General features: G+C 42.9%; 2 protein-coding genes across 2 annotated transcripts in view; one reads left to right on the top strand and one right to left on the bottom strand.

Annotated features, from left to right (window-relative positions):
• Positions 1–851: 851 nt before the first annotated feature.
• On the top strand, positions 852–6,591 carry LOC139564497 (glutaredoxin-1-like). The gene is made up of 3 exons (XM_071384073.1): positions 852–1,167; positions 2,843–2,971; positions 6,094–6,591. The coding sequence occupies exons 1-2, from the start codon at positions 961–963 to the stop codon at positions 2,954–2,956; spliced, it is 321 nt and encodes a 106-aa protein (XP_071240174.1). The 5' UTR covers positions 852–960; the 3' UTR covers positions 2,957–2,971; positions 6,094–6,591.
• The window catches only part of LOC139564506 (rho-related BTB domain-containing protein 3-like), a 31,549-nt gene continuing 11,026 nt past the window's right edge, over positions 5,713–26,235 (bottom strand). Inside the window, exons 7-12 of the mRNA XM_071384085.1 lie at positions 16,790–16,899; positions 15,966–16,075; positions 14,538–14,707; positions 11,877–12,043; positions 7,081–7,177; positions 5,713–6,232 (exon numbers count right to left, since the gene is read on the bottom strand). Of these exons, the coding sequence (XP_071240186.1) occupies positions 6,114–6,232; positions 7,081–7,177; positions 11,877–12,043; positions 14,538–14,707; positions 15,966–16,075; positions 16,790–16,899 (773 nt within the window). The 3' untranslated portion in view covers positions 5,713–6,113. The remainder of the gene's footprint in view (positions 6,233–7,080; positions 7,178–11,876; positions 12,044–14,537; positions 14,708–15,965; positions 16,076–16,789; positions 16,900–26,235) is intronic.

The following is a 26,235-nucleotide window of genomic DNA, read 5'->3' as shown; positions in this document are numbered from 1 at the left end:
CACTTTGCCAAAGCACAGCCCCCACACCACTAGAGGGATATCTTCAAAACACCAACTTACTACCCTGAGACAAGGCCGAGTATAGCCCACGAAGATCTCCCCCACGGCACGAATCCGTAGGGGGCGCCAACCCGGACAGGAAGATCATGTCAGTGACTCAACCCACTCAAGTGACGCACCCCTCCTAGGAACGACATGGAAGAGCACCAGTAACCCAGTGACTCAGCCCCCGTAATAGGGTTAGAGGCAGAAAATCCCAGGGTTATTCCACCAAATATTGATTTCTGAACTATTCCTAAGTTAAACATTAGTATTGTGCTGTTTAAAAATGAATATGAACGTATTTTCTTTGCATTATTCAAGGTCTGTCACCACTGCATCTTTTTTGTTATTTTGACCAGTTGTCATTTTCTGCAAATAAATGCTCTAAATGACAATATTTTTATTTTGAATTTGGGAGAAATGTTGTCAGTAGTTTATAGAATAAAACAAAAACGTTAATTTTACCAAACACATACCTATAAATAGTCAAACCAGAGAAACTTATATTTGCAGTGGCCTTTTATTTTTTTCCCAGAGCTGTATATATGCCCCCAATACATTTATGCAGTCTAATACATCCACAGTGGGATTTCAACAATTATTTTTTTTACTGTTTATTGAAACATGTATTAATTATTGTATTTATTTTCATTTCAAACATTGTTAAGCATTATCTAGTCCAAATATGGCATTATTCCACTATACGTATCCGTTTTGATCAGTTTCAATGGGGCACTTTTATTTTGAAGGCAAACCTAAAATTCCACAATTGTGGCTAACTTCACACATGTCCTTCGATTTATAAACACGCCTCCTCTGACACAATAAGGAAGTAGACGGCTCATCAAAACATTAATCTGCCGAGCTGTTCATATCAATTTTGCAAGCCAATATTTTTGTATTTCAACTAACGCTAGAATGGCACAGGAATTTGTCGAAACTAAACTTAGAGGAGACAAAGTTACAATATTTCTCAAACCATCGTGCCCGTATTGCGTTACGGCCAAAGAGGTCTTGACAAAGTACAAATTCAAAGCTGGGCATTTAGAATTTATTGACATAACTGGACGGAGCGATATGAGTAGTTTACAGGACTACTTTTTGGAGATAACTGGAGCTCGGACGGTGAGTGTCTTCATTCGAGTATTGCCAGTATTTCAATTCGTTATTCCTTTGTTGTGGTGAGTACAACACTGCATGTAACTTTGCGCCCAATTGTCTGGATACAATCTCAAAGATGGCTGTCGTTCAATTGATGATTTTTGAGAACAAAGAGTGCTTTTCGGTGAAGGAGTTCATAACGAGCGTAATATCTCGACGTCTCAATTTTTTTGTATAGCAAAAGACATACTGTAGTTTAAAAAAATATGCGGACTATTGTAACGTTACATGTTGAATTTTTTGTTTCAGTGTTATTTCGCGTTCAAAACAACTGGAAACTCATGACGTCAATGATTTTCAGGTAGGAAAGTTGGAGTTCTAGAAAGAGGCCCGAATTCACGAGTTGGAATTCCGAGTTGGATGACCGTTCAACTCGATTGTTCCCAGTCGGAGCTCGTTTTTCCCGAGTTCCCAGTTGTTCTGAACGCGGCATAACAGTTCGATCGTCCATCGCAATGACTCAGCAATCCATGAAGGCTGATTGGCTTGAAGCTCATCACATGTGAATGTATTCAGCTATTCCTATTCATATGCTATCCTTCATAATGGATTTAAGTAAAAGTGAGTTACGCAGTAAAATCCTACTAGAGTAAAAGTCTGAAAGTATTTGGTTTTACATATACTTAAGTATCAAAGTGTGGTGCCTGGAAAACAACCTCTCACTCAATGTCAACAAAACAAAGGAGATGATCGTGGACTTCAGGAAACTATGTAGATAGGTGCACCCCCCTATCTACATAAAAGGGACCGCAGTGGAGAAGGTGGAAAGCTTCAAGTTCCTTGCCGTACACATCACTGGGACCGAGAGACTGAAAAACAGCTTCTATCTCAAAGGCCACCAGACTGTTAAAGCCATCACTAGCACATTAGAGGCTGCTGCCTATAGGCATAGACTAGAAAGCAGTGGCCACTTTAAGGAATGGAACACTAGTCACTTTAATAATGTTTACATATCTGGCATTACTCATCTCATATCTATATACTGTATTCTATACTATTCTACGGTATCTTAGTCACTTAATGTTTACATATCTTGCATTACTCATCTCATGTGTATATACTGATTTCTATATGATTCTACTGTATCTTAGTCCGTTCCGCTCTGACATCGCTCATACATGTATATAGTCTTAATTCATTCCCTACTTAGATTTGTGTGTATTGGGTATATGTTGTGTAATTTGTTAGATATTACTGCACTGTCGGAGCTAGAAGCACAAACATTTCGTTACACCTGCAATACCATCTGCTAATCACGTATGTGACCAATAAGATTTTATTTGAAAGTAAAAAATCATTTAAAATTCCTTATATTAAGCAAACCAGACGGCACCATTTTCTTGTTATTTTTTATTTACGGATAGCCAGGGGCACGCTCCAACCCTCAGACATAATTTACAAACAAAGCATGTGTTTAGTGCATCTGCCAGATCAGAGGCAGTAGGGATGACCAGGGATGTTCTCTTGATAAGTGTGTGAATTAGACCATTTTCCTAACCTGCTAAGCATTCAAAATGTGATGAGTACTTTTGGGTGTCAGGGAATGTATGGAGTAAAAAGTACATCATTTTCTTTAGGAATGTAGAGAAGTAAAAGTATAAAGTTGTCAAATATAAATAGTACAGTGTGGTGTGTGTAGGTCCCGCGGGTGTTCATCGGTGAGGAGTGTGTGGGAGGGGGCAGTGACGTGGCAGATCTGGACGAAAGTGGGAAACTGGAGGGGATGCTGCAGTCCATTGGCGCGCTGCAGTGACACACACTGCCCCAGGTATGTACACACACACACGAAAGGGAGTGAGGAGAGGGAGGCGCAAGGCAGGGGATTAGAGTTTGTAATGTAGAGAGGGAAGTTGTAGAGAGCGAGGGGTGGGGGTGTAATGTGGCTCTTCAGCAAGCCTCCAGACTGGGAGAAGCTGAGGTGGTGTTTCAGGAGGCTAGAGAACAGATAGCTCAGGGGCCAGCGCACCACGCCACCTGCTGGCCAAACAGATCCTCCACAGTCACCTTGGGACACATGTAACTAAGAATTTGTTCTTAACTGACTTGCCATAGGCTATGTGTTGTGTTTTTATTTATTTAACTAAGGGCCTAGATTTAAATAGTATTTCTGTCCATTTAGGGGACCCGTTTTGGCTTATGAATGACCCCAGAGGCAAAGGTGTAGCCTCTAAGTCATAAGCTTCCACCAAGGTACAGAGTGGGAGCTATTCTCCAGAAACGGACTAAAGAGTGTATGAATTAGATTGTTGGTAGCCTCGATTCAGCCTACCCTTTCAGAGCAAATGTGAGATTACGGAATATGGCAACACAAGATTAGATTGACGTTTGCGATGCATGCGGCATTTTAGCAGAAGGGAGCGAAGAGTGAAATGTAAGCATTTTTTACCTGCAGCAAGGTATCCCTCAACCTCTCTGCTAGAGATCCCAAAATGCAGTATGTCTCAATACATCAGTTGGCCTGTTAGTCACAACTTGTGTTGTTGGCAACATTCACACAACCCAAGAAAAAAAATAGGCATAAATGCACGTTACTCACACCAACATGTGACTTACTCTCCGTCACACGCACGTGGATGAGGTGAAACTGAAGATGTTAAGATTACGCAAGGTTGATTAATTTAGCGCTTATGCAGAGCCGTTAACTACACTCTGTAACATTTTAAACATAAGGGGTCATGAGTAATAAAGAGCACACCTCCCCATACACCCACAAAAAGCTTAGGAATGCAAGTAATTTGCTTATGTGTTTTGTGGTTTATGAGGTTGAAATTGCTTCAAATCATAGTGTGTGTGTGTATAAATGTATGCAGTTTAAATTCAAGCCAAAAGCAACCAAGCTTCAGACTAACCTTCAACACATGACATGCTGTATGTGAATATGTATGTTCATTATTAATGCACACTAAGCAGTAACACACACACACACACGTGACAGAAGACATCTCGTACCGAGCAGATGCATGTCAACGATTCAGTAGGCGACGTGCCAACGTGTTCTTCTAAAACATGTCTTTATTACCAGTGACTCAGAGGTCACAACTATTACTGTACACGGCCATCCCCCGTGGCTAGAGGGCCACGAAACCAAACACCCCGCACCCTCTAGTCTCCACATGCTGGGTGCATTACGCAGTTAGCTCTACTCCAGATGTTTAAAATATTTTTAAAAACACACACAAAACACCCCCTGGTACAGACGGTACACATTACAAAAATAGTCGCAGCACCGTCAAATTATAATCTTATGGCAAAAATGAGGTCAAACCAGAGGCGTTGTTTGGTTACGGTTTCAATGAACAGATCAAATCATTTGTTCACCACGGAAGGTGTGTATGTGGTGATTAAGTCTCCAGGTGCCCCAATGCTGTTAACACTCTTAAGAGGATTTAGCATTGCAGAATAACCCAATAAGACAGCCATGTAGAACCACTATGTACTCACAGTTATGTAGGCCTAGTCCCAAATCAACTCCTATAGCCCTAAGCACTTCTTGATGACCCATTACAGACATAAAAGAAGTGGACATTAAGTTGTGTGTAGGGTGTAGCCAATAACTGTATATATTGAATGGACAAAGCCATCGATCCCGTGACACCGTTCATTCCTATGTGAAGACTCAATAGCGCATTGAATCCAAATGAAGTTGGTTAAGATGGCGTCTCATGGAGACATGTGCACTGTTTCAGCTACTCCAGGAAGTGATGTTGCAGGCTAGCTAAGTGCTGCCCCCTCTCATTGAGTACCTCAAGTTGAAGGCCGACCGGGGTTCCGCAGGCTGCCAATATTAGCAACTAAATTGTCCTTATAACTTCTGTGTGCGATTTTGAAAATAATTGGTTCAAGGACATCTGGTATATTAGAAGCATTTTATTTATTTTTTACACGAAGATTGCCATTTTTCCATTTACTCTAATGGGGGATCCTGTTTCCTGCTACCAATGCCTGCAGTACCATGGTCGACCTTGAACTTTTGTGGCTTCAATGAGAAGGGGTAGTCGTTTTCCCCTGGGTGTAGTGCCTTGGGTTGATTTGAGACTGTAAGATTCTGTGTCAAGCATAGATTAGATACAGACATCCTCTATAGACGCACAATCCCGGGTCACGTTCATTAGACAGACTCCCAAACCTTTTGGATACATTTCAGCAGGTTCCTTTGAATGTTTCTGGGCACATTTATAAATTTGAGCACCTTCTCTGCCAAAAACCAAAATGTTCTCTCCTGTGTGGAGATGGCAAAGATGATCACTGTGCATTCTCCGTGGATACAGTTATTTGCCATTGAAAGGGCCATTTTTATACCGTTATTCATTGGGCTATAGATAGTCCTCCATGAACAGATAATGGTGGCTTTCCAGGTCACCTTTTTTGCATGTGCACAATGCCTGGAGAAGGATTTACATATCAGAAACCACATTCGTATGATATAGAAATCTTATGAGCTATGCAGTCAGCGCGACTGCAAAAAGGACAAGCCTGGAACATGGCCATTATCGATTTCTTAAAAAAAAATTGCCCTGGTTTCCAGCGGAATTCAGCTGTCATTTGAAGTTCTCCCTGGTTAAGTAAATCGGTCATTTTGTCCCAAGGACACAGTCATGTGTTGGTCCTCGTGGACCGGAGTGCGTCACAGTCTTTTATGTCACCTCCCGTAGACGTTGCCTTTCGACCAGGCCTCTTTGACCTTTCAGCTCTGCGCTGAACCATTTGGGTTTCCTCCCGAGCTGGTTAGCTTTCTGTCCCCCTTTTTCACTGTCCATTTGAGGCAGATGACTCAATTATGTTCTGGTCTGTTTTATAATGCCTTCTCTCAACTCCTCTCCCCCGCCTTTGTCCTCTGTCTCTCGCCCCACACCTTCCTCTTCTCCTCTCCGCCTCTCACTACTTCTCCAGGGTGTGGCGGCGGGTGGGTGTCACATGACGAGGCAGCGGGACTTCTTGAGTTTGCGTCGGCGCTGCTGGTACTCGCTCAGTTCTTGAAGGTAACCTCGGGAAGGCCAACGCAGTCTCTCCACCTGTTCCCGCTCCTCCTCTGTCAACCAAGACAACAAAAAACCAAGGTTGCCATGACGATATCAGGTCACCCCGCTCTCTCACACACATGGACGCGTGCGCACACACACACACAGTGCCAGTATTTATTTTTATCCGTCATTGCCTAAACCAACATTTCTATGAAGCCATCATCAAGCCACATGCATGCTCTGCCTGATACACTTCTGTTTACACCCAAGAGCTGGACCAATGTGAATAATATTGTGTAGTACTATTTAGTCTTTGTATCGTGTATCACTTCACTTGTGCCCTTAAAGACCCGTCCATTTGACCTTAAATATGCACTGGTGTACGATGAAAACATTGTTAATGGAAATAAACCTGTTGTAGATGCTACTAAACCTGCCCTGTGTGCTTATTAACCAGTGTGTGCTTTATAAATGTGTCATAACCAGGGATGAAGTGGCTTGACGAGCGGCAAGAAAGGTAAATGCTAACAATGCTAATTTAGCGTCATAGGTGTGCAAGCTTTATTTAGAAAATGTAAAGGTGCTTAAATGTTATTTTACATGCTTTGACAATCCACTACATCCTCAATCAGAACTGCTTATTTGACCTGTAGTCCCCTTCTTAATATGTGCTATCAAAACTAACATGCCTATATGGATTAAACCTCACTACTTCCCTTTAACATACGGTCTACACAAAGCTGTCATTAAAATGTCATTCGCTTTCACAACAGCTGGCATCGGCTTTAGCTTATGGTGACTCATGCGTGTCCATTTCCTTAGTTGGACATAGCATGGATTTTGCAACACCAGTCACACTTAGTAAGTTTGAGTTATCAATATGTCCAATAAACCTGTCCTATGTCTGATCTCTCACCTGAGAGCTCCAGGAAGTCGGGCTTGTGACTGAAGATTAGGTAGTTATTGGCTATGAAGTGGAGGAGCCATACGTACAGCTGCTCTGCGTTGTGGCACTGCGAGAGAGAGAAAGAGGTAGAAGGAGAGGAGTCAGCTATTTGAGCAAAGATGTATTGTGTAACTGTTGAAGATTTAGAATATACAGGGCGGAATAAATTAACACCAGCAATGACTTCCACATGGAAAATGACATTTTCCAACCCCATGCATGCATGCATATTCTCTGCTTTCCCTGCCTCCAGTGTTTATAAACCAATGACCAGAAAGAACTGGATAGGTGACAGCACATTGGTGGGTTAATCCTTCACAGCGTACGGTACAAGTTGTTTCCTCAACCAAATCCTCTCAGGTTTGTGGTAAGGATCATAAAAAAAACTATTATTTAATCATACATTTTTTTGTTGCCACTGAATATTAGAAATTTCAAGGGGTGCATCATCTGAATAGTCTGAAGTGACTTCCTTGTCTTCTCTCACTCTATACCTCCACTGAGTGGAACGCGATGTGGTGGATGCTACTAAAGATAAGCTATTTTGTGTCAGAACACACATACACTCTTGCTGAATCCAAAATCCTTCCCCTAGGCTTCTTACTTCTGTAAATTCACCTTGACCATATTAAACAGACGTAGGGTATGTTACTTACATTTGTAGCTCTATTTACTATGAAGTGTTACATTATGAATAAAATAATGCTTATGATTACTTAACAAAAAGTAGAGCAGTTGGTTGGGGAGGATGGGTTGGCATATAACATGACCATCTAGCAACCCAAAGGCTGCATGGTTGTGTCGGGGACGACTAGCATTTTAGCTAACCCTTCCACTTAACCTTTTCCCAACCTTAATTTAACCTTATTCTACTAACCTGCAATGTAAATTCTCCTAACCTGGTACGTTAGTTCTAACCTGCTGTGTTATCCACTAACGTTAGCCACAAATGATAACGACATCCAATTCGTATGATATTGTATAACGTATAATACTATACGTCCTCCAATTCGAATGATGTTGTACGACCGTGTATGATACTATACATCCTCCAATCCGTATGATATTGTACGACCGGGTATGGCGTATCAAATTTTATTAGTCACATGCGACGAATACAACAGCTGTAGTAGACCTTTCAGTGAAATGCTTACTTAGGAGCCCCTAACCAACAATGCTGTTTAAAAAATATGGATAAGAATAAGAAATAAAAGTAACAAGTAATTAAAGAGCAGCAGTAAAATAACAATAGCGAGACTATATACAGGGGGGTACCGGTACAGAGTCAATGTGTGGGGGCACAGGTTAGTTGAGGTAATATGTACATGTAGGTAGAGTTATTAATGTGACTGCATAGATGATAACAGAGTAGCAGCGGTGTAAAAGAGAGAGGGGGGAGGGGACAATGCAAATAGTCTGGGTAGCCATTTGATTAGATGTTCAGGAGTCTTATGGCTTGGGGGTAGAAGCTGTTTAGAAGCCTCTTGGACCTAAACTTGGCGCTCCGGTCCCGCTTGCCGTGCGGTAGCAGAGAGAACAGTCTATGACTAGGGTGGCTAGAGTCTTTGACAATTTTTTGGGCCTTCCTCTGACACCGCCTGGTATAGAGGTCCTGGATGGCAGGAAGCTTGGCCCCAGTGATGGCCGAGCAGTTGCCATACCAGGCAGTGATGCAACCAGTCAGGATGCTCTCGATGGTGCAGCTGTAGAACCTTTTGAGGATCTGAGGACCCATGCCAAATCGTTTCAGTCTCCTGAGGGGGAATAGGTTTTGTCGTGACCTCTTCACGACTGTTTTGTTGTGCTTGGACCATGTTAGTTTGTTGGTGATGTGGACACCAGGGAACTTGAAGCTCTCAACCTGCTCCACTGCAGCCCCGTCGATGAGAATGGGGGCGTGCCTGGTCTTCTTTTTCCTATAGTCCAAAATCATCTCCTTGTCTTGATCACGTTGAGATTGCTGTCTTGGCACCACACGGCCAGGTTTCTGACCTCCTCCCTATAGGCTGTCTTGTCGTTGATCAGACACTGTTGTGTCATCGGCAAACTTAATGATGGTGTTGGAGTCGTGCCTGGCCGTGCAGTCATGAGTGAACAGGGAGTACAGGAGGGGACTGAGCACGCATCCCTGAGGGGCCCCTGTGTTGAGGATCAGCGTGGCGGATGTGTTGTTACCTATCCTTACCACCAAGGGGGTGGCCCGTCAGGAAGTCCAGGATTCAGTTGCAAAGGGAGGGGTTTAGTCCCAGGATCCTTAGCTTATTTATGTGCTTTGAGGGCACTATGGTGTTGAACACAGAGCTGTAGTCAATGAATAGCATTCTCACATAGGTGTTCCTTTTGTCCAGGTGGGAAAGGGCAGTGTGGAGTGCAATCGAGTTTGCATCATCTGTGGATCTGTTGGGGCGGTATGCAAATTGGGGTGAGTCTGGGGTTTCTGGGATAATGGTGTTGATGTGAGCCATCACCAGCCTTTCAAAGCACTTAATGGCTACAGACGTAAGTGCTACAGGTCGGTAGTCATTTAGGCAGGTTACCTGCTCTAAATGACTACCGACTACTTAGTGTTCTTGGGCACAGGCACTATGGTGGTCTGCTTAAAACATGTTGGTATTACAGACTCGGAGAGGTTGAAAATGTCAGTGAAGACACTTGCCAGTTGGTCAGCGCATGCTCGCAGTACACGTCCTGGTAATCCATCTGACCCTGCGGCCTTGTGAATGTTGACCTGTTTAAAGGTCTTACTCACATCGGCTGCGGAGAGCGTGATCACACAGTCTTCCGGAACAGCTGATGCTCTCATGCACATTTCAGTGTTATTTGCCTCGAAGCGAGCATAGAAGTAGTTTAGCTCGTATTGTAGGCTCGTGTCACTGGGCAGCTCTCGGCTGTGCTTCCCTTTGTAGTCCGTGATGGTTTGCAAGCCCTGCCACATCCGACGAGCGTCAGAGCCGGTGTAGTACGATTCGATCTTAGTCCTGTATTGGCGCTTTGCCTGTTTGATGGTTCGTCGGAGGACATAGCGGGATTTCTTATAAGCTTCTGGGTTAAGAATCCCACTCTAGCCTTTAGCTCAGTTTGGATGTTGCCTGTAATCCATGGCTTATGGTTGGGGTATGTACGTACGGTCACTGTGGGGACGATGTCATTGATGCACTTATTGATGAAGCCAGTGACAGATGTGGTGTACTCTTCAATGCCATTGGAGGAATCCCGAAACATATTCCAGTCTGTGCTAGCAAAACAGTCCTGTAGCTTAGCATCTGCTTCATCTGACCACTTTTTATTTTTTATTGATCTAGTCACTGGTACTTCCTGCTTTAATGTTTGCTTGTAAGCAGGAATCAGGAGGATAGAATTATGGTCAAATTTGCCAAATGGAGGGCGAGAGAGCTTTGTATGTGGAGTAAAGGTGGTGCAGAATTTTTTTCCCTCTGGTTGCATATTTAACATGCTGATAGAAATTTGGTAAAACTGATTTAAGTTTTCCTGCAATAAAGTCCCCGGCTACTAGGAGCGCCGCCTCTGGGTGGGCGTTTTCTTGTTTGCTTATGGCGGAATACAGCTTATTCAATGCTGTCTTAGTGCCAGCCTCCGTCTGTGGTGGTATGTAAACAGCTACGAAAAATACAGAAACTTTCTAGGTAGATAGTGTGGTCTACAGCTTATCATGAGATACTCTACCTCAAGCGAGCAATAGCTTGAGACTTCCGTAGATATTGTGCACCAGCTGTTATTTACAAAAAATACATAGTCCGCCGCCCCTTGTCTTACCAGACGCCGCTGTTCTATCCTGCCGGTACAGCGTATTACCAGCCAGCTGTATGTTAATAGTGTTGTCGTTCAGCCATGACTCCGTGAAGCATAAGATATTACAGTTGGTAGTTTACATGTCCAGTTGGTAGATTCATCTTCCCGCTTAGGTCATCTATTTTATTCTCCAAAGATTGCACATTTGCTAGCAGAATGGAAGGAAGTGGAGGTTTATTCGATCGCCTATGAATTCTCAGAAGGCAGCCCGCCCTCTGGACCCTTTTTCTCCACCTCCTCTTCACGCAAATCACGGAGATCTGGGCCTGTTCCCGAGAAAGCAGTATATCATCCTCGTCAGACTCGTTAAAGGAAAAGAAGGATTCTGCCAGTCCCTGGTGAGTAATCGCAGTCCTGATGTCCAGAAGTTATTTTCGATCATAAGAGACAGTAGCGGAACACTATGTACAAAATAAGTAATTTTTTTTAAGTTGCAAATAAACGAACAAAAAAACACCATCAGTCGGGGACACGTAAAACGTCAGCCTTCTTCTCCGGCACCATTGTTACAGTAGTATGATACTATACGTCCTCCAATACGTATGATATTGTATGACGTATGATACTGTAACGGCCCTGGGTTTATAAGCGCGGATATCGACTCTGCCGCTGGAGCATGCTTTTGGGGCACAGTCGATAGCGCGCTGGACTTCGGGCTAGAAGGTTGAGGGTTCGAGACCTGTTTCATTACAATACTATAAGTCCTCCAATTCGAATGATGTTGTATGACCACTATTCCATTTGTAACATATCATACTAAATGGAGGGGTACAAATAAACTTCCCAAATCCTATTGATTTCCCTGAGGCCAGGTTGGTAGATTTTTAAAGAATCAAATGGGTATGAGAATCTTCACTATATTGCTCACACCTATAAAACATTTCAGATCTACAGGAGTGCCAAGATGGTAAGGGCTAGGCGTCGATTTTGAAATGGAGAATATCTCACACACTTACCTTAGCCCTACGGAGAAGCCGGATCACACTGATGCCGGTTGATGCCAGCTCTCGGCTAGGCATGCTCTGGAGGTAGGCGCACACACACACCTCACACAGGTGCTGCAGGCGCTTCACCTGGTACATCTCTGCACACACCAGCACGGCCATGGCCTGCAACACACTGGCTGGACACATACAGAGACACTGTCAAACATACTGGAGCCTCATTTAGAAAATCATGCACAGATTTGATCGGAAATTGTGGTTGAAATCCGCGCCATTGTTGGGATGTATAAATCGCACACAGACCGCAGCGTCATATCACATTACACACACACACACACACACACACACACAGCTGTGAAAAATAAACCAATGACAAGATAACATCTCACACTCACTCGCTCACCCTCCAAAACAAATCGGCATACAGTACTATTTATCATATTGTACTAGTGTCAGTGTCCACTCCAATTTCTTTTGATCTCCCCCCAGCCTGTCAATTTTTTGGGGAGCTGACAGTCAAATCCCTTTAGGCCATAAGAGATACTATTTATACCATCTGAGCATGTAAATCCACCGCAAATCATTTCACAGCCTCTACTGATCAGCACCGAGGACCCGGACAGTGGCGTACCTCAGTTTTGCGGGGGCCCTTCAAGGTCTGAGCTAGGGGTGTAATGGCATACGTATTCGTACCGAACCGTTTGGTATGGAGACCTCTGTTAGGTCCACACTGTGAATCTGACTGAATACATAAACAAAATTTTTTTTAGATAAAATCGCTAGGCCTATAGGCTTGAGTAAATCTGAAATAAAAGATAAACGTTATCAAAATTCTGATCTTAATTGGAGCATTTCAATCTATCTTTTGTCGCAGCTGGGAGCTAGTTCTGTACAATGGCGAGAGGTGGGGTTGGAGGTGGATTCTCCATAATTTAAATCTCCAGTTCGGGAACATTTGCGCTTCCCAGTAGATTACAACGGCGATGGACAGAGCGAGTATGCCGACACTGCTCAATGAGAATAGCCTATGCAGCTGCCATCACCTCAAACATGTTGACACATTTACGCCGACTTCACCCCATGTTTCTTATTAACGGAGCAAGACAGAATCACACAAAAACAACACAACTTCATCTCCCCTCTGCATTCAAGCAGCCCTTCGCAGCTGATTCTGACCGAGCGATCGGTATGTTTACATCTGCGGACAGAGGCGCAACTTTGGCTTTAGAAGTGGGGGGGATTATATATATATATTTTTTAATCCAGTCGGATAAACACTCCAAACAGCCTACCTGACCGCTTGGAGGCGTCCGCATGGTCCTAAAGCACACCGTTGCCACGTTTTATATCACATTCCAATGATAAAACTGGGGGGGACAAAAATGCAATTTCAGAATGTGGGGGGGACATGCCCGTCCCCAGAGAAAGTTGCCCCCCTAGCCGTGGATATGCGCCCATTCTCAGTGGTTGAGAAGAATAGGGGGTTTCAGCAAATCGTGAAAGTGCTCGAGCCACATTATGAACTTGGCTCTCTCGCACCCATTTCAGCAAACTGGTAGTACCCGCTCTATATAAGCAAACTAAAGCGGAAGTTATCAATGAATTGGCCAATGCACCCCGTGTTTTGCTTAATACAGATGGATGGACCTCCAGGGCTACAGAGAGCTACTTAAGTGATAGCCCATCACATTGACCCGGAGTGGGAAACGAGAAGTACCATGCTTCAGACACGCCCCCTTTATGAGAATCACATGTTTTTCTCTTTGTAAGATAACATTATACAATATCTTAGCCATGTTTACACATTGATTTCACATGCATATTGCACTTTATTTTAGTGTTGTTCATGAGTAATCGTGTTTTCATTTAAGAAAATACAAAGTGTTGGTATTCCTGATTGTGCCCTCATCATTATGACTCATGATCATACAGTATATGGAAACAGGAATACCAACACTTAATATATTCTTAAATGAACAAATATTTACTGCAGTAACTGTTGGCATTTAATTTTCCCACTGTACCGAAACCAAACCGAACTGGGTTTGGTGAGCTGTTACACCCCTAGTCTGAGCTAAAGCTAATTTCCTGCAATTCTACACATATTGCCATGGGACTTAAAGAAAAATGTGCAGTTTTATAGCTAATCTCATGCTATTCTACACATTTTGCAATGAGGGCTGAGAGAATTTTGAATTTTTACAGCTAATTTCCTGTAATTCTAGGGAATCAGCTGCTCATAATAAAGACCTTAATTGGCTGAATACTGAGTGTTATGCTGCGTTTAGACGAGGGACACAAAAAAAACGTCATACCAGTCGGTATAGCGGGACAAGAAAGCAAAAAAGAGGGTGACTGCAAAAGCAAGCCAGCACGATGGTATGCGTTGCTATGGTGATTTCAGGAAACAAACAGGGCAAATCAACATTGAAATATCGGAACTCTGGCGACAAGTCCCGTCTACCATTGTGCTTTTATTGAAAACAATGACATCCGGTTTGCCGTCTACCTCGTACCATCTAAACGCAGCATAAGTTGGAACAATAGTTCTCCAGAATGATGGTTTGGCCACCCCTGGTCTCAAGGCCATGTCTAGCCCTAACCCATGTCTACCCCGAGTGGGACCTATACAAAGTGCCTGTTTTTGCTCCTGCCCTGCAGCAGTGGACCCACCAGGACAGCAGGTGTCAGTGTAGAGGTACTCCAGGAAGGAGAGGAAGGTGTCAGAGGAGACTCCGTGGATGGGCACCACCCGACTCCGTGCCTCCGCGTACTTCCCGCTGAACATGGCCGCCATGACATCGCAGCGAGCCACCAGGACCGCCCGGTGAGCTGGTAACACACTCCCTGAAACACAGTCTATTTTAAAATATAAACTGGGTGGTTCGAGCCCTGAATTCTGATTGGCTGACAGCAGGGTATATCAGACCGTATACCAAAGGTATGACAAAAATGTATTTTTACTGATCTAATTACGTTGGTAACCAGTTTATAATAGCAATAAGGCACCTTGGGGGTTTGTGGTATATGGCCAATATACCACGGCTAAGGGCTGTGTCCAGGCACTCCGCGATGCGTTGTGCCCAAGAACAGACCTTAGCCATGGTATATTGGCCATACACCACACCCCCCCGGGCCTTATTGCTTGAATGTAGTCCCTATTTTACCAGGTTACTTTGCTGAGAACACATTCTCCTTTATACATTCTCCTTGCCAGCAAGGCCTTTGGGAAGAGTTGAGGAGGAGTGGGGTTGAATGATGGTTCAGGTGAAGAGAGAGAGCTTTCGGTAACGTGTTGCTAATCACACTCTGACATACCTCTATTGTAAGGTGTAAGGTTTTTAGTCTCTTCACGATACAGTGGAGGATAATAGCTAAAGCTATTCTCTGTATTTTGTCATTTTCTTGAAAGAAACAGACAAGCCTCTACAGCTTCACATCAGCCAATCACGTCTACCGAATGATCTGCTCATGTACTGTCTCGGTGCAAGGCGTAATCTAAAACTGTCATAGTTATGAATTGATGCCTTTCCGAACGGGTCGTTTAAATTAACCCAGAGCTTATGACAGCTATAAAGCATGACATAATGGTTGTCTTGAAGTCTGACAGGCATTGTGTCACTCTTATGACAGCCCTCTATAGTTGGGTGCAGCGCAGGTGAAGAACATGCTGCAAAGTGGATACATTTTGAAGTGTCGGGCATATTTAAAAATATACATTTCATTACATGGGTTATTGTAGATTGCTTATGAACTTGGAGCTTGGCATCATCCTGCGAGAGAGTTTGTCATAAAAACGATGTACTGTTGCTGCAGCAAAGTCATTTGTAAAATTGTGAACATAATGTAACATCTGTAAACATAATATTAGGGTGTCTGTAGTATTACTAAGCTCTTATAAACAAAACAGAAGAATTGTACAAAATCTGGCATGAATGTCTAAAGCACTGCGACTATTGTATATCAAGTGTTCGTCATACAAATATGTTTATGGCATTTTTTCTCTGGTGCTATAATGAAATGGACTGACTACCTGGGGGCCCTCAGTGAGGAAATCAGTTAATCATGTGTAATAAAAAAAAGTTGACTTTGTGTGTGTACTTGCCTTGCACCATGAAGATGACATCAGAGTAGAGAGGAGAGTTGAAGAGGTTGACCAGAGACTGAGGACCAAGCTGGGCGGGCCGAGCGTTAGGCGTATCCCTGGAGCCCTACACACACAGGCACACACAGCGTGGGTTATGTCTGAGGATTCCACCACTGTTGGTATTTACTACCATGAGTGCCATTCATTCTGAGCTTCCATCTCCACCACCCACCCGTGGCATAGAAATAGCCTGTCTACAAGCCTGCCTCGGCAGTGGCCAACTCCACTGTCCCTGCCCTCCCTGCCAAGACCGCCTCAATGGAGCTGGCTAATGCTGAAACAGACTGGCAGGCAGGCTCGCTTCCAGAGCAGTCTGCATATCAAACCCATTGGCTTCATTATGCTGCAGTGATATAACATCGCTCGCATTGTGCCAGAGCCTGCTGGTTTAGAGTACACAAATCATTGACTTTCAACTGCTTAGTCAAGCCTGTAGATGGATTGGAACCAAACGTATGACTTGTATTGAGAAATGATACTTGTAAATGATGAGTGCAAAAGTGACACTTCACTTCTGATGGAATTGAAATAGAAGGAACTCAAGCCTGGTCACCAGATTGAATTATGAACCTGCATGTCACATGTCTCCTGATGTTAAGGTGGCCCACATCCCATTCCCTTTGCTCAATCTGAGAGTAAACATGATCCCAATTCAATCAATTATTGCACTGCTAGTACACTGCTTTTGATCAGAGCCACATGTATTGTGTTATATGGGGGAATAGGGTATCACAGGGTGTTTTTTTGCATGTGCGAGTCCATGTAAACCGTGGGTCACCTTGTCTCTGCCCAGGAAGGAGCGGATGCGGTCCATGAGTTGAGCCACAGCCAGAGAGTTCTTCAGCTTCTCCCCCACGGCCTCCTGGAGGTGCTCCCACTCCCACGCCCCTGGGTCACACCAGAACCACAGGCACACAAATAACATATATACCACAGCAACAGACAGACTCATATTCAATATATAAACACTCATACCGTATACAGTGCCTTCAGCAAGTACTCAGACACCTTTTTTCCCACATTCTGTTACGTTACAGCCTTATTCTAAAAAGGAATAAATACATTTCTCACACCAATCTACACACAATACTCCATATTGACAAAGCAAAAAAAACTGCATTTTAGAAATTTTTGCATTTATTAAAAAATAAAAAAACACATACTTTATTTACATAAGTATTCAGACCATTTGCTATGAGACTCAAAAGTGAGCACAGGTGCATCCTGTTTCCATTGAATATCCTTGAGATTTTTCTACAACTTGATTGGAGTCCACCTATGGTAAATTAAATTGATTGGACATGATTTGGAAAAGCACACACCTGTCTATATAAGGTCCCACAGTTGACGGTACATGTCAGAGCAAAAACCAAGCCATGAGGTCAAAGGAATTGTCCGTAGAGCTCCGAGACAGGATTGTGTCGAGGCACAGATCTGGGGGAGGGTACCAAAAAATGTCTGCAGCATTCAAGGTCCCCGAGAACACAGTAGCCTCCATCATTCTTAAATGGAAGAAGTTTGGAACCACCAAGACTCTTCCTAGAGCTGGCTGCCCGGCCAAACTGAGCAATCGGGAGAGAAGGGGCTTGGTCAGGGAGGTGACCAAGTACCCGATGGTCACTCTGACAGAGCTCCAGAGTTCCTCTGTGTAGATGGGAGAACCTTCCAGAAGGACATCCATCTCTGCAGCACCCCACCAATCAGGCCTTTATGGTAGAGTGGCCAGGCGGAAGCCACTCCTCAGTAAAAGGCACATGACAGCCCGCTTGGAGTTTGCCAAAAGGCACCTAAAGGACACTTAAGTCTGATGAAACCAACATTGAATTATTTGGCCTGAATGGCAAGTGTCACGTCTGGAGGAAACTGATACATACGGTGAACCATGGTGGTGGCAGCATCATGCTGTGGGGATATTTTTCAGCGGCAGGGACTGGGAGACTAGTTAGGATCGAGGGAAAGATGAACGGAGCAAAGTACAGAGATCCTTGATGAAAACCTGCTCCGGAGTGCTCAGGACCTCAAACTGGGGCGAATATTCACCTTCCAACAAGACAATGATCCTAAGCACACAGCCAAGACAACACAGGAGTGGCTTCGGAACAAGTCTCTGAATGTCCTTGAACGGCCCAGCCAGAGCCCGGACATGAACCCGATCGAACATCTCTGGAGAGACCTGAAAATAGCTGTGCAGCGACGCTCCCCATCCAACCTGACAGAGCTTGAGAGGATTTGCAGAGAAGAATGGGAGAAACTCCCCAAATACTGGTGTGCCAAGCTCGTAGCATCATACCCAAGAATACTCGAGGCTGTAATCGCTGCCAAAGGTGCTTCAACAAAGTACTGAGTAATGGGTCTGAATACTTATGTAAATGTGATATTTCATTTTTTATTTTTTTTATACATTTGCAAAAATGTCTAAAAACCTGTTTTTGCTTTGTCATTATAGGGTATTGTGTGTAGATTGATGAGGACAACAAAACGATTTAAATGTCGAAAAAGTCAAGGGGTCTGAATACTTTCCGAATGCACTGTATATCATAGAAACACTATAATACTCATATATACACTGCTCAAAAAAATAAAGGGAACACTTAAACAACACAATGTAACTCCAAGTCAATCACACTTCTGTGAAATCAAACTGTCCACTTAGGAAGCAACACTGATTGACAATACATTTCACATGCTGTTGTGCAAATGGAATAGACAACAGGTGGAAATTATAGGCAATTAGCAAGACACCCCCAATAAAGGAGTGGTTCTGCAGGTGGTGACCACAGACCACTTCTCAGTTCCTATGCTTCCTGGCTGATGTTTTGGTCACTTTTGAATGCTGGCGGTGCTTTCACTCTAGTGGTAGCATGAGACGGAGTCTACAACCCACACAAGTGGCTCAGGTAGTGCAGCTCATCCAGGATGGCACATCAATGCGAGCTGTGGCAAGAAGGTTTGCTGTGTCTGTCAGCGTAGTGTCCAGAGCATGGAGACGCTACCAGGGGACAGGCCAGTACATCAGGAGACGTGGAGGAGGCCGTAGGAGGGCAACAACCCAGCAGCAGGACCGCTACCTCCGCCTTTGTGCAAGAAGGAGCAGGAGGAGCACTGCCAGAGCCCTGCAAAATGACCTCCAGCAGGCCACAAATGTGCATGTGTCTGCTCAAACGGTCAGAAACAGACTCCATGAGGGTGGTATGAGGGCCCGACGTCCACAGGTGGGGGTTGTGCTTACAGCCCAACACCGTGCAGGACGTTTGGCATTTGCCAGAGAACACCAAGATTGGCAAATTCGCCACTGGCGCCCTGTGCTCTTCACAGATGAAAGCAGGTTCACACTGAGCACATGTGACAGTCTGGAGACGCCGTGGAGAACGTTCTGCTGCCTGCAACATCCTCCAGCATGACCGGTTTGGCGGTGGGTCAGTCATGGTGTGGGGTGGCATTTCTTTGGGGGGCCGCACAGCCCTCCATGGGCTCGCCAGAGGTAGCCTGACTGCCATTAGGTACCGAGATGAGATCCTCAGACCCCTTGTGAGACCATATGCTGGTGCGGTTGGCCCTGGGTTCCTAATGCAAGACAATGCTAGACCTCATGTGGCTGGAGTGTGTCAGCAGTTCCTGCAAGAGGAAGGCATTGATGCTATGGACTGGCCCGCCCGTTCCCCAGACCTGAATCCAATTGAGCACATCTGGGACATCATGTCTCGCTCCATCCACCAACGCCACGTTGCACCACAGACTGTCCAGGAGTTGGCGGATGCTTTAGTCCAGGTCTGGGAGGAGATCCCTCAGGAGACCACCCGCCACCTCATCAGGAGCATGCCCAGGCATTGTAGGGAGGTCATACAGGCACGTGGAGGCCACACACACTACTGAGCCTCATTTTGACTTGTTTTAAGGACATTACATCAAAGTTGGATCAGCCTGTAGTGTGGTTTTCCACTTTCATTTTGAGTGTGACTCCAAATCCAGACCTCCATGGGTTGATAAATTTGATTTCCATTGATAATTTTTGTGTGATTTTGTTGTCAGCACCTTCAACTATGTAAAGAAAAAAGTATTTAATAAGAATAGTTCATTCATTCAGATCTAGGATGTGTTATTTTAGTGTTCCCTTTATTTTTTTGAGCAGTGTATATATACACACACACACTACCAGTCAAACGTTTTAGAACACCTACTCATTCTTTCTTTTTACTATTTTCTACATTGTAGAATAATAGTGAAGACATCAACACTATGACATAACACATATTGAATCATGTAGTAACCAAAAAAGTGTTAAACAAATCAAAATATATTTTATATTTGAGGTTCTTCAAATGGCCACCCTTTGCCTTGATGACAGCTTTACACACTCTTGGCATTCTCTCAACCAGCTTCATAAGGTAGTCACCTGGAATGCATTTCAATTATCAGGTGTGCCTTCTTAAAAGTAATTTTATTTATATATTATTATTTTTATTTTTTTTAAATATCAAAAACATACAATATACTTGTAGTGAAGTCGCTCAACAACTACACCACACCAGTCATCCAACAGACTCCCATTCTGAGCGACACACAGAAGCATCCAGGGTCAACACCCTGCTCAAGGGCACGTCGACAGATCTCCCACAAGGCCAAAAAAAACGTGGTCGCGAACCCTCTATGATCCCCCCCCACAGTTCCACATAGCTGTCCCTCAACCATCCGAGACCCCTCCCACAGTCACCCCCCCCCCCCAAGAAGGAAAGAATAAAATAAAATAATAAAGAATACAATTAATTCCATTCCCCACCCCCAAGAACCCCCCAATGCACCAACAACCAAGAAAATTAACTTGTGAGAAAAAAGAAAAAGACAAAAGAAAACAGAAAACAACAATGCAAAAAAAAATAAGGGCATCAAGGACAACTAAAATCATAACAGCAAGGCCAACTATCTGTTTGAGTGCATGTCTGGCACTATTTACATATGTGTGTGTCCGTGTATGTGTGTATTTCAATGAGAGTGTGTGTATATGCATGTGTACCAACACCTGCACGGCAACAGCCTCAGGCAAACCGGCATTAGCTGTAAAAACACTGCCCCTCAGTGTCATTCAAATGTACTTTTTACTATGTTTTATTTTGACTTTATTTTTTATACTTTATTTTTTACCATCATTCTATCTCCTGCCCATCAACTCCACTCCCACTTGTCTCCAATTCCACATCTTCCCTCAGCCCATCCCACCTATCTCTGCTGGCCACCCTCTTCGGATTTCTTTCAACTATGCTGTGATGTTTAATGTACAATTTAAATGTATCTAATCGAATAGAATCCACAGATTGCGAGTTGAAGATAAATACATTTACCTAGAGTATTAGTATATTAGTAATTGACTGACCCGGTCTCTCCAGATCTCCTAACAGTACTATTTCTAGGGTCCATTTTAGATCAATGTTATGCATTTTCAGCCATTCCTGAACCTGAGACCAGAAATGGGCTACCTGAGGGCAATACCAAAATAAATGGTCTATTGATTCTGTATCCTCACAACAAAATCTGCAGAGCTTTGATGATTTTATGCCCCAAATATTCAACATTTTGTTGGTGGCAAGAATTCTATATAATAATTGGAGCTGAAAAGCACAAAGTCGTTTTATATATCAACTCATACATGCTCGTACCATGGAATCGGTACATCAAAAATCTCTTCCCAACTATTTTGCAATCTGTATGGCACAGTTGTCAACATACTGGTCCTCAAATGAAACTGGTATACTTTCCTATTTATGCTATTTTTATTCCTCTGCCAGTTTTGATCCTTTATATTGGGCAGACAGACCAGTTCCCTACCTCCTCCCGCTGCCACCTGCCTCCTCCATTTTTGGGGTAACTCTGTAAACAATTGGTTGTACTCTTGGATTGAGCAGACCTTCCTGTACAATTCTGATAACTCCATGAAAGACATAACTCTACCATTCCAATTTACAATATAATTTAAGAATGAAATACCCTTTTCAAACTTCTTTCCCATAAATACAGGTATTTTATCAACCAGCACATTTGAGTTCAGCCATAATATCTGTTGTAATATTTGTTCTATCTTTTCAGGGGGATGAAATTTAAATTGTAGCCAGCTCTGCAATTCTTGTTTGAAAAAGAGAGATACCTTGAAAAAGTATCATTTTCAATTAATCGAAAATGAGACATGGCAATCTGCACAATGGCAAAAAGGCCATTTTTTAAACAATGGGTGAGCTTTTCTTAGGAATCTACTTGAGAACCATTTAGGGTTCAAATAAAACTTTTCAATAAGTGAAGCTTTTAGAGACCGGTTTAATGCTTTTATAGTTAATAATCTCAACCCACCCAATTCATATTCATTATATAGATAGCACGCTTTATTTTGTCTGGTTTAGCGTCCCAGATAAAGCAAAATATTTTTTGCTCATATTATTTAAAAAAACGAATCATCAGGAGTAGGCAGCGCCATAAGTAAGTGTGTAAACTGAGATATGACTAAGGAGGTCATCAGGGCAATTTTTCCATAAATAGACAGGTATTTACCTCGCCATGGTTGCAGGATCATGTTTTCTATTGAAATTTATTGTGGAGAGCTTATTTTTAACTTTTGTGATATGAATACCAAGTATGTCTACTTCACCGTCAGCCCATTTTATAGGTAAACTGCAGGGTAATGTAAAAGTTGTATTTTTTAAAGATCCAATATGTAATATTGTACACTTCATAATTAGGTTTTAGTCCAGAGAGTCCAGAAAAGTTATCTAGATCTTCAATGAGACATTGCAGGGATCTAGCTTGCGGACTTAAGTCATCGGCATGCATGGCCACCTTTGTTTTTAAGCCTTGGATTTCTAATCCTCTAATGTTGTTATTGGATCTGATTTTAATAGCTAACATTTTGATGGCCATAACGAATAGATATGGTGACAGCAGACACCCTTGTTTAACTCCTCTTGACAATTCAAAACTCTCTGAGGAGTAGCCGTTAGTTACTATTTTACACCTAGGGTTGCAATACATTAATTTTACCCATTTTATAAGAGAATCATTGAAAATGAAAAAATCCAGTCTTACTTTATCAAATGCCTTTTCAAAATCTGCTATAAAAATACCAAGCCTGCCTTAGATGTTTCATGATCTATTATTTCTAGTAGTTGTCATATATTATCTCCAATGTACCTTCCTGCTGAGTACCTGACAGACTACCATTTCTATAGGAAAAGTTAAAACAATCTAACAATGGAGCTTTTAGTATATCAAAAAAGATTTGATTTACCTCTACCGGTATTCCATCAAGCCCAGGGTTTTTTTCAGACTGAAAGGATTTAATAGCCTCAAAAAGTTATTCCTCTGTAATTTGGCCTTCGCACTGATCTTTCTGTACATTTGTTAATTTTCCATTTTTGTATTATTTGGAAAGAGTTCCTTACCGTAATCTTCATTCAGTGGGAGAGGATGAGACGGAAAAGAGAACATCTGCTTAAAATATTTAGCTTCCTATTTTAAAATATAATTTGGAGAATCATAGATGTAATGTCTTAAGTAACGAGTTTCTGCAAATTCTTTTTGTTAGCGTTCCTGTGTTGGAGATTCAGGAAGAATTTTGTGCATTTTTCTCCATATTCCATCCGGTTTGCTTTTTTTTTGTAATAGATTACATTAGATCGTTCTTGAATAAGTTCTTCATGTTCCTTTTGTTTTTCGTCTAATTTATGTTGTATCTCTGTAGTATCGTTTTTATTGCTATCTACCTGTACTATTAGTTCATGTATTTCTCTTGTTAGTCTTGTCTTTTTAGACAGAAACTGCTTTTTTATTGATGAATATTGAATTGAATGACCTCTGAAGGTACATTTTAATTTTTTAATATAAATTTTATCCCATTTTCTCCCCAATTTTCGTGGTATCCAATCGCTAGTAATTACTATCTTGTCTCATCGCTACAACTCCCGTACGGGCTCGGGAGAGACGAAGGTCGAAAGCCATGCGTCCTCCGAAGCACAACCCAACCAAGCCGCACTGCTTCTTAACACAGCGCGCCTCCAGCCCGGAAGCCAGCCGCACCAATGTGTCGGAGGAAACACCGTGTACCTGGCCCCCTTGGTTAGCGCGCACTGCGCCCGGCCCGCCACAGGAGTCGCTGGAGCGCGATGAGACAAGGATATCCCTACCGGCCAAACCCTCCCTAACCCGGACGACGCTATGCCAATTGTGCGTCGCCCCACTGACCTCCCGGCTGCGACAGAGCCTGGGCGCGAACCCAGAGACTCTGGTGGCGCAGCTAGCACTGCGATGCAGTGCCCTAGACCACTGTGCCACCCGGGAGGCCCCGAAGGTACATTTTAAAGGTATCCCAAACAATAAGTGGATTTGCTGTTCCTATATTATACTGGGGAAAAAATCATTATTTTGTCTTAGTTAAAAATAAGGTGTCCTCCAGTAAACTTTGATTAAATTTCCAATATCCCCGTCCACGTGGAAATTCTATAAGAGTTATGTGAAGGCCAATTAGATGATGCTCCGATAGCATTCTGTCTCCTATTAAAACTTTTTTAACCTTTGATGCAAGAGAGAAATAGACAAGAAAGTAGTCAAGACGACTAGCTCTCCTCCATGTATATCTCACTAGGTCGGGTTTTTAGTCTCCAAATATCCACTATTTCTAATGTGTCCATAATATTTGTGATTTCCTTAAGGGCACGGTGATGATAGTTTGTAGAGTGATTTCCTTTACGGTCCATTGAGGTACTTAACACTGTGTTATAGTCTCCTACCATAATGATTTGATCATGTGTTGCCTGTAAGTTCAATAAATCGGTATAAATATTTTCAAAGAAGTATGGATCATCCTGATTTGGACCATATAGATTAATGAGCCAAATCTCTTTTTCATCCACTTTCATATTAAAAAAGATCCACCTTCCTTGCAAATAATTTCTAACTATTTGCACATTCAGATCTAAATTTTTGTTAATTAATATCATCACACCTTTTGAGTTCCTTTGTCCATGACATAAAAGTTTTTCACCACCCCATTCCTTTTTCCACACAACTTCATCTAAGGATGTAGAGTGCGTTTCCTGTAAACAGTATATGTTATATTTCTTTTCTTTTAGCCACGTAAAGACTGATCTTTTTTTTAATCTGCTAAACCGTTACAATTATAACTGGCTATACTTACTTCACCCCTTACCATAACTAGATACTATTCTCAGTCTAAATTGATTAGTGCTTGTAGTTACTGCCATCAGAGGTATTATGACGGTCAAAACTAGAGCTTTCAAATGTCTGATATTTAAAATTTAAGAAATAGGTTCTAGCAATATATGTAGCGGTTTTGTTTTAATCATGTTCAGCTGCGCACTCCGATGACGTGTGACGACAATGAGGGAGTTAATTTGTGGAATTTATTTCCTTCTTAATGCGTTTGAGAAAGAACAGCTCAAATAAGCAAAGAGAAACGACAGTTCATTATTTTAAGACATGAAGGTCAGTCAATGCGGAACATTTCAAGAATTTTTTAAAGTTTCTTCAAGTGCAGTCGCAAAAACCATCAAGCGCTATGATGAAACTGGCTCTCATGAGGACCACCACAGGAATGGAAGACCCAGAGTTACCTCTGCTGCAGAGGATACGTTTATTAGAGTTACCAGCCTCAGAAATTGCAGCCCAAATGCTTCACAGACATCAAGTAACAGACACATCTCAACATCAACTGTTCAGAGGAGACTGTGTGAATCAGGCCTTCATGGTCGAATTTCTGCAAAAGAAACTACTAAAGGACACCAATAAGAAGAAGAGACTTGATTGGGCCAAGAAACGCAAGCAATTGACATTAGACCGGTGGAAATGTGTCTTTTGGTCTGGAGTCCAAATTGGAGATTTGTGTAGTTGAACGGATGATCTCCGCATGTGTTTTTCCCACTGTAAAGCATGGAGGAGGAGGTGTTATGGATGGTGTGGGGGTGCTTTGCTGGTGACACTGTCTGTGATTTATTTAAAATTCAAGGCACACTTAACCAGCATAGCTACCACAGCATTCCGCAGCGATACGCCATCCCATCTGGTTTGGGCTTAGTGGGACTATCATTTATTTTTCAACAGATCAATGACCCAACACACCTCCAGGCTGTGTAAGAGCTATTTTACCAAGAAGGAGAGTGATGGAGTGCTGCATCAGATGACCTGGTCTCCACAATCCCTCGACCTCAACCAAATTGAGATGGTTTGGGA

Source organism: Salvelinus alpinus, chromosome 2, assembly GCF_045679555.1.
Source record: "Salvelinus alpinus chromosome 2, SLU_Salpinus.1, whole genome shotgun sequence".
In the NCBI taxonomy this organism is placed as follows: Eukaryota; Metazoa; Chordata; class Actinopteri; order Salmoniformes; family Salmonidae; genus Salvelinus; species Salvelinus alpinus.
The sequence above is the reverse complement of the archived record's forward strand: the minus strand, read 5'-3'. Positions and strand labels throughout refer to the sequence as shown.

Bases quoted from the DNA above. Each gene is read 5' to 3' on its own strand.
- LOC139564497 (XM_071384073.1), top strand. From the start codon at position 961: ATGGCACAGGAATTTGTCGAAACTAAACTTAGAGGAGACAAAGTTACA. The intron at 1,168-2,842 runs GTGAGTGTCTTC...TGGTGTGTGTAG, and splicing joins AGATAACTGGAGCTCGGACG to GTCCCGCGGGTGTTCATCGG.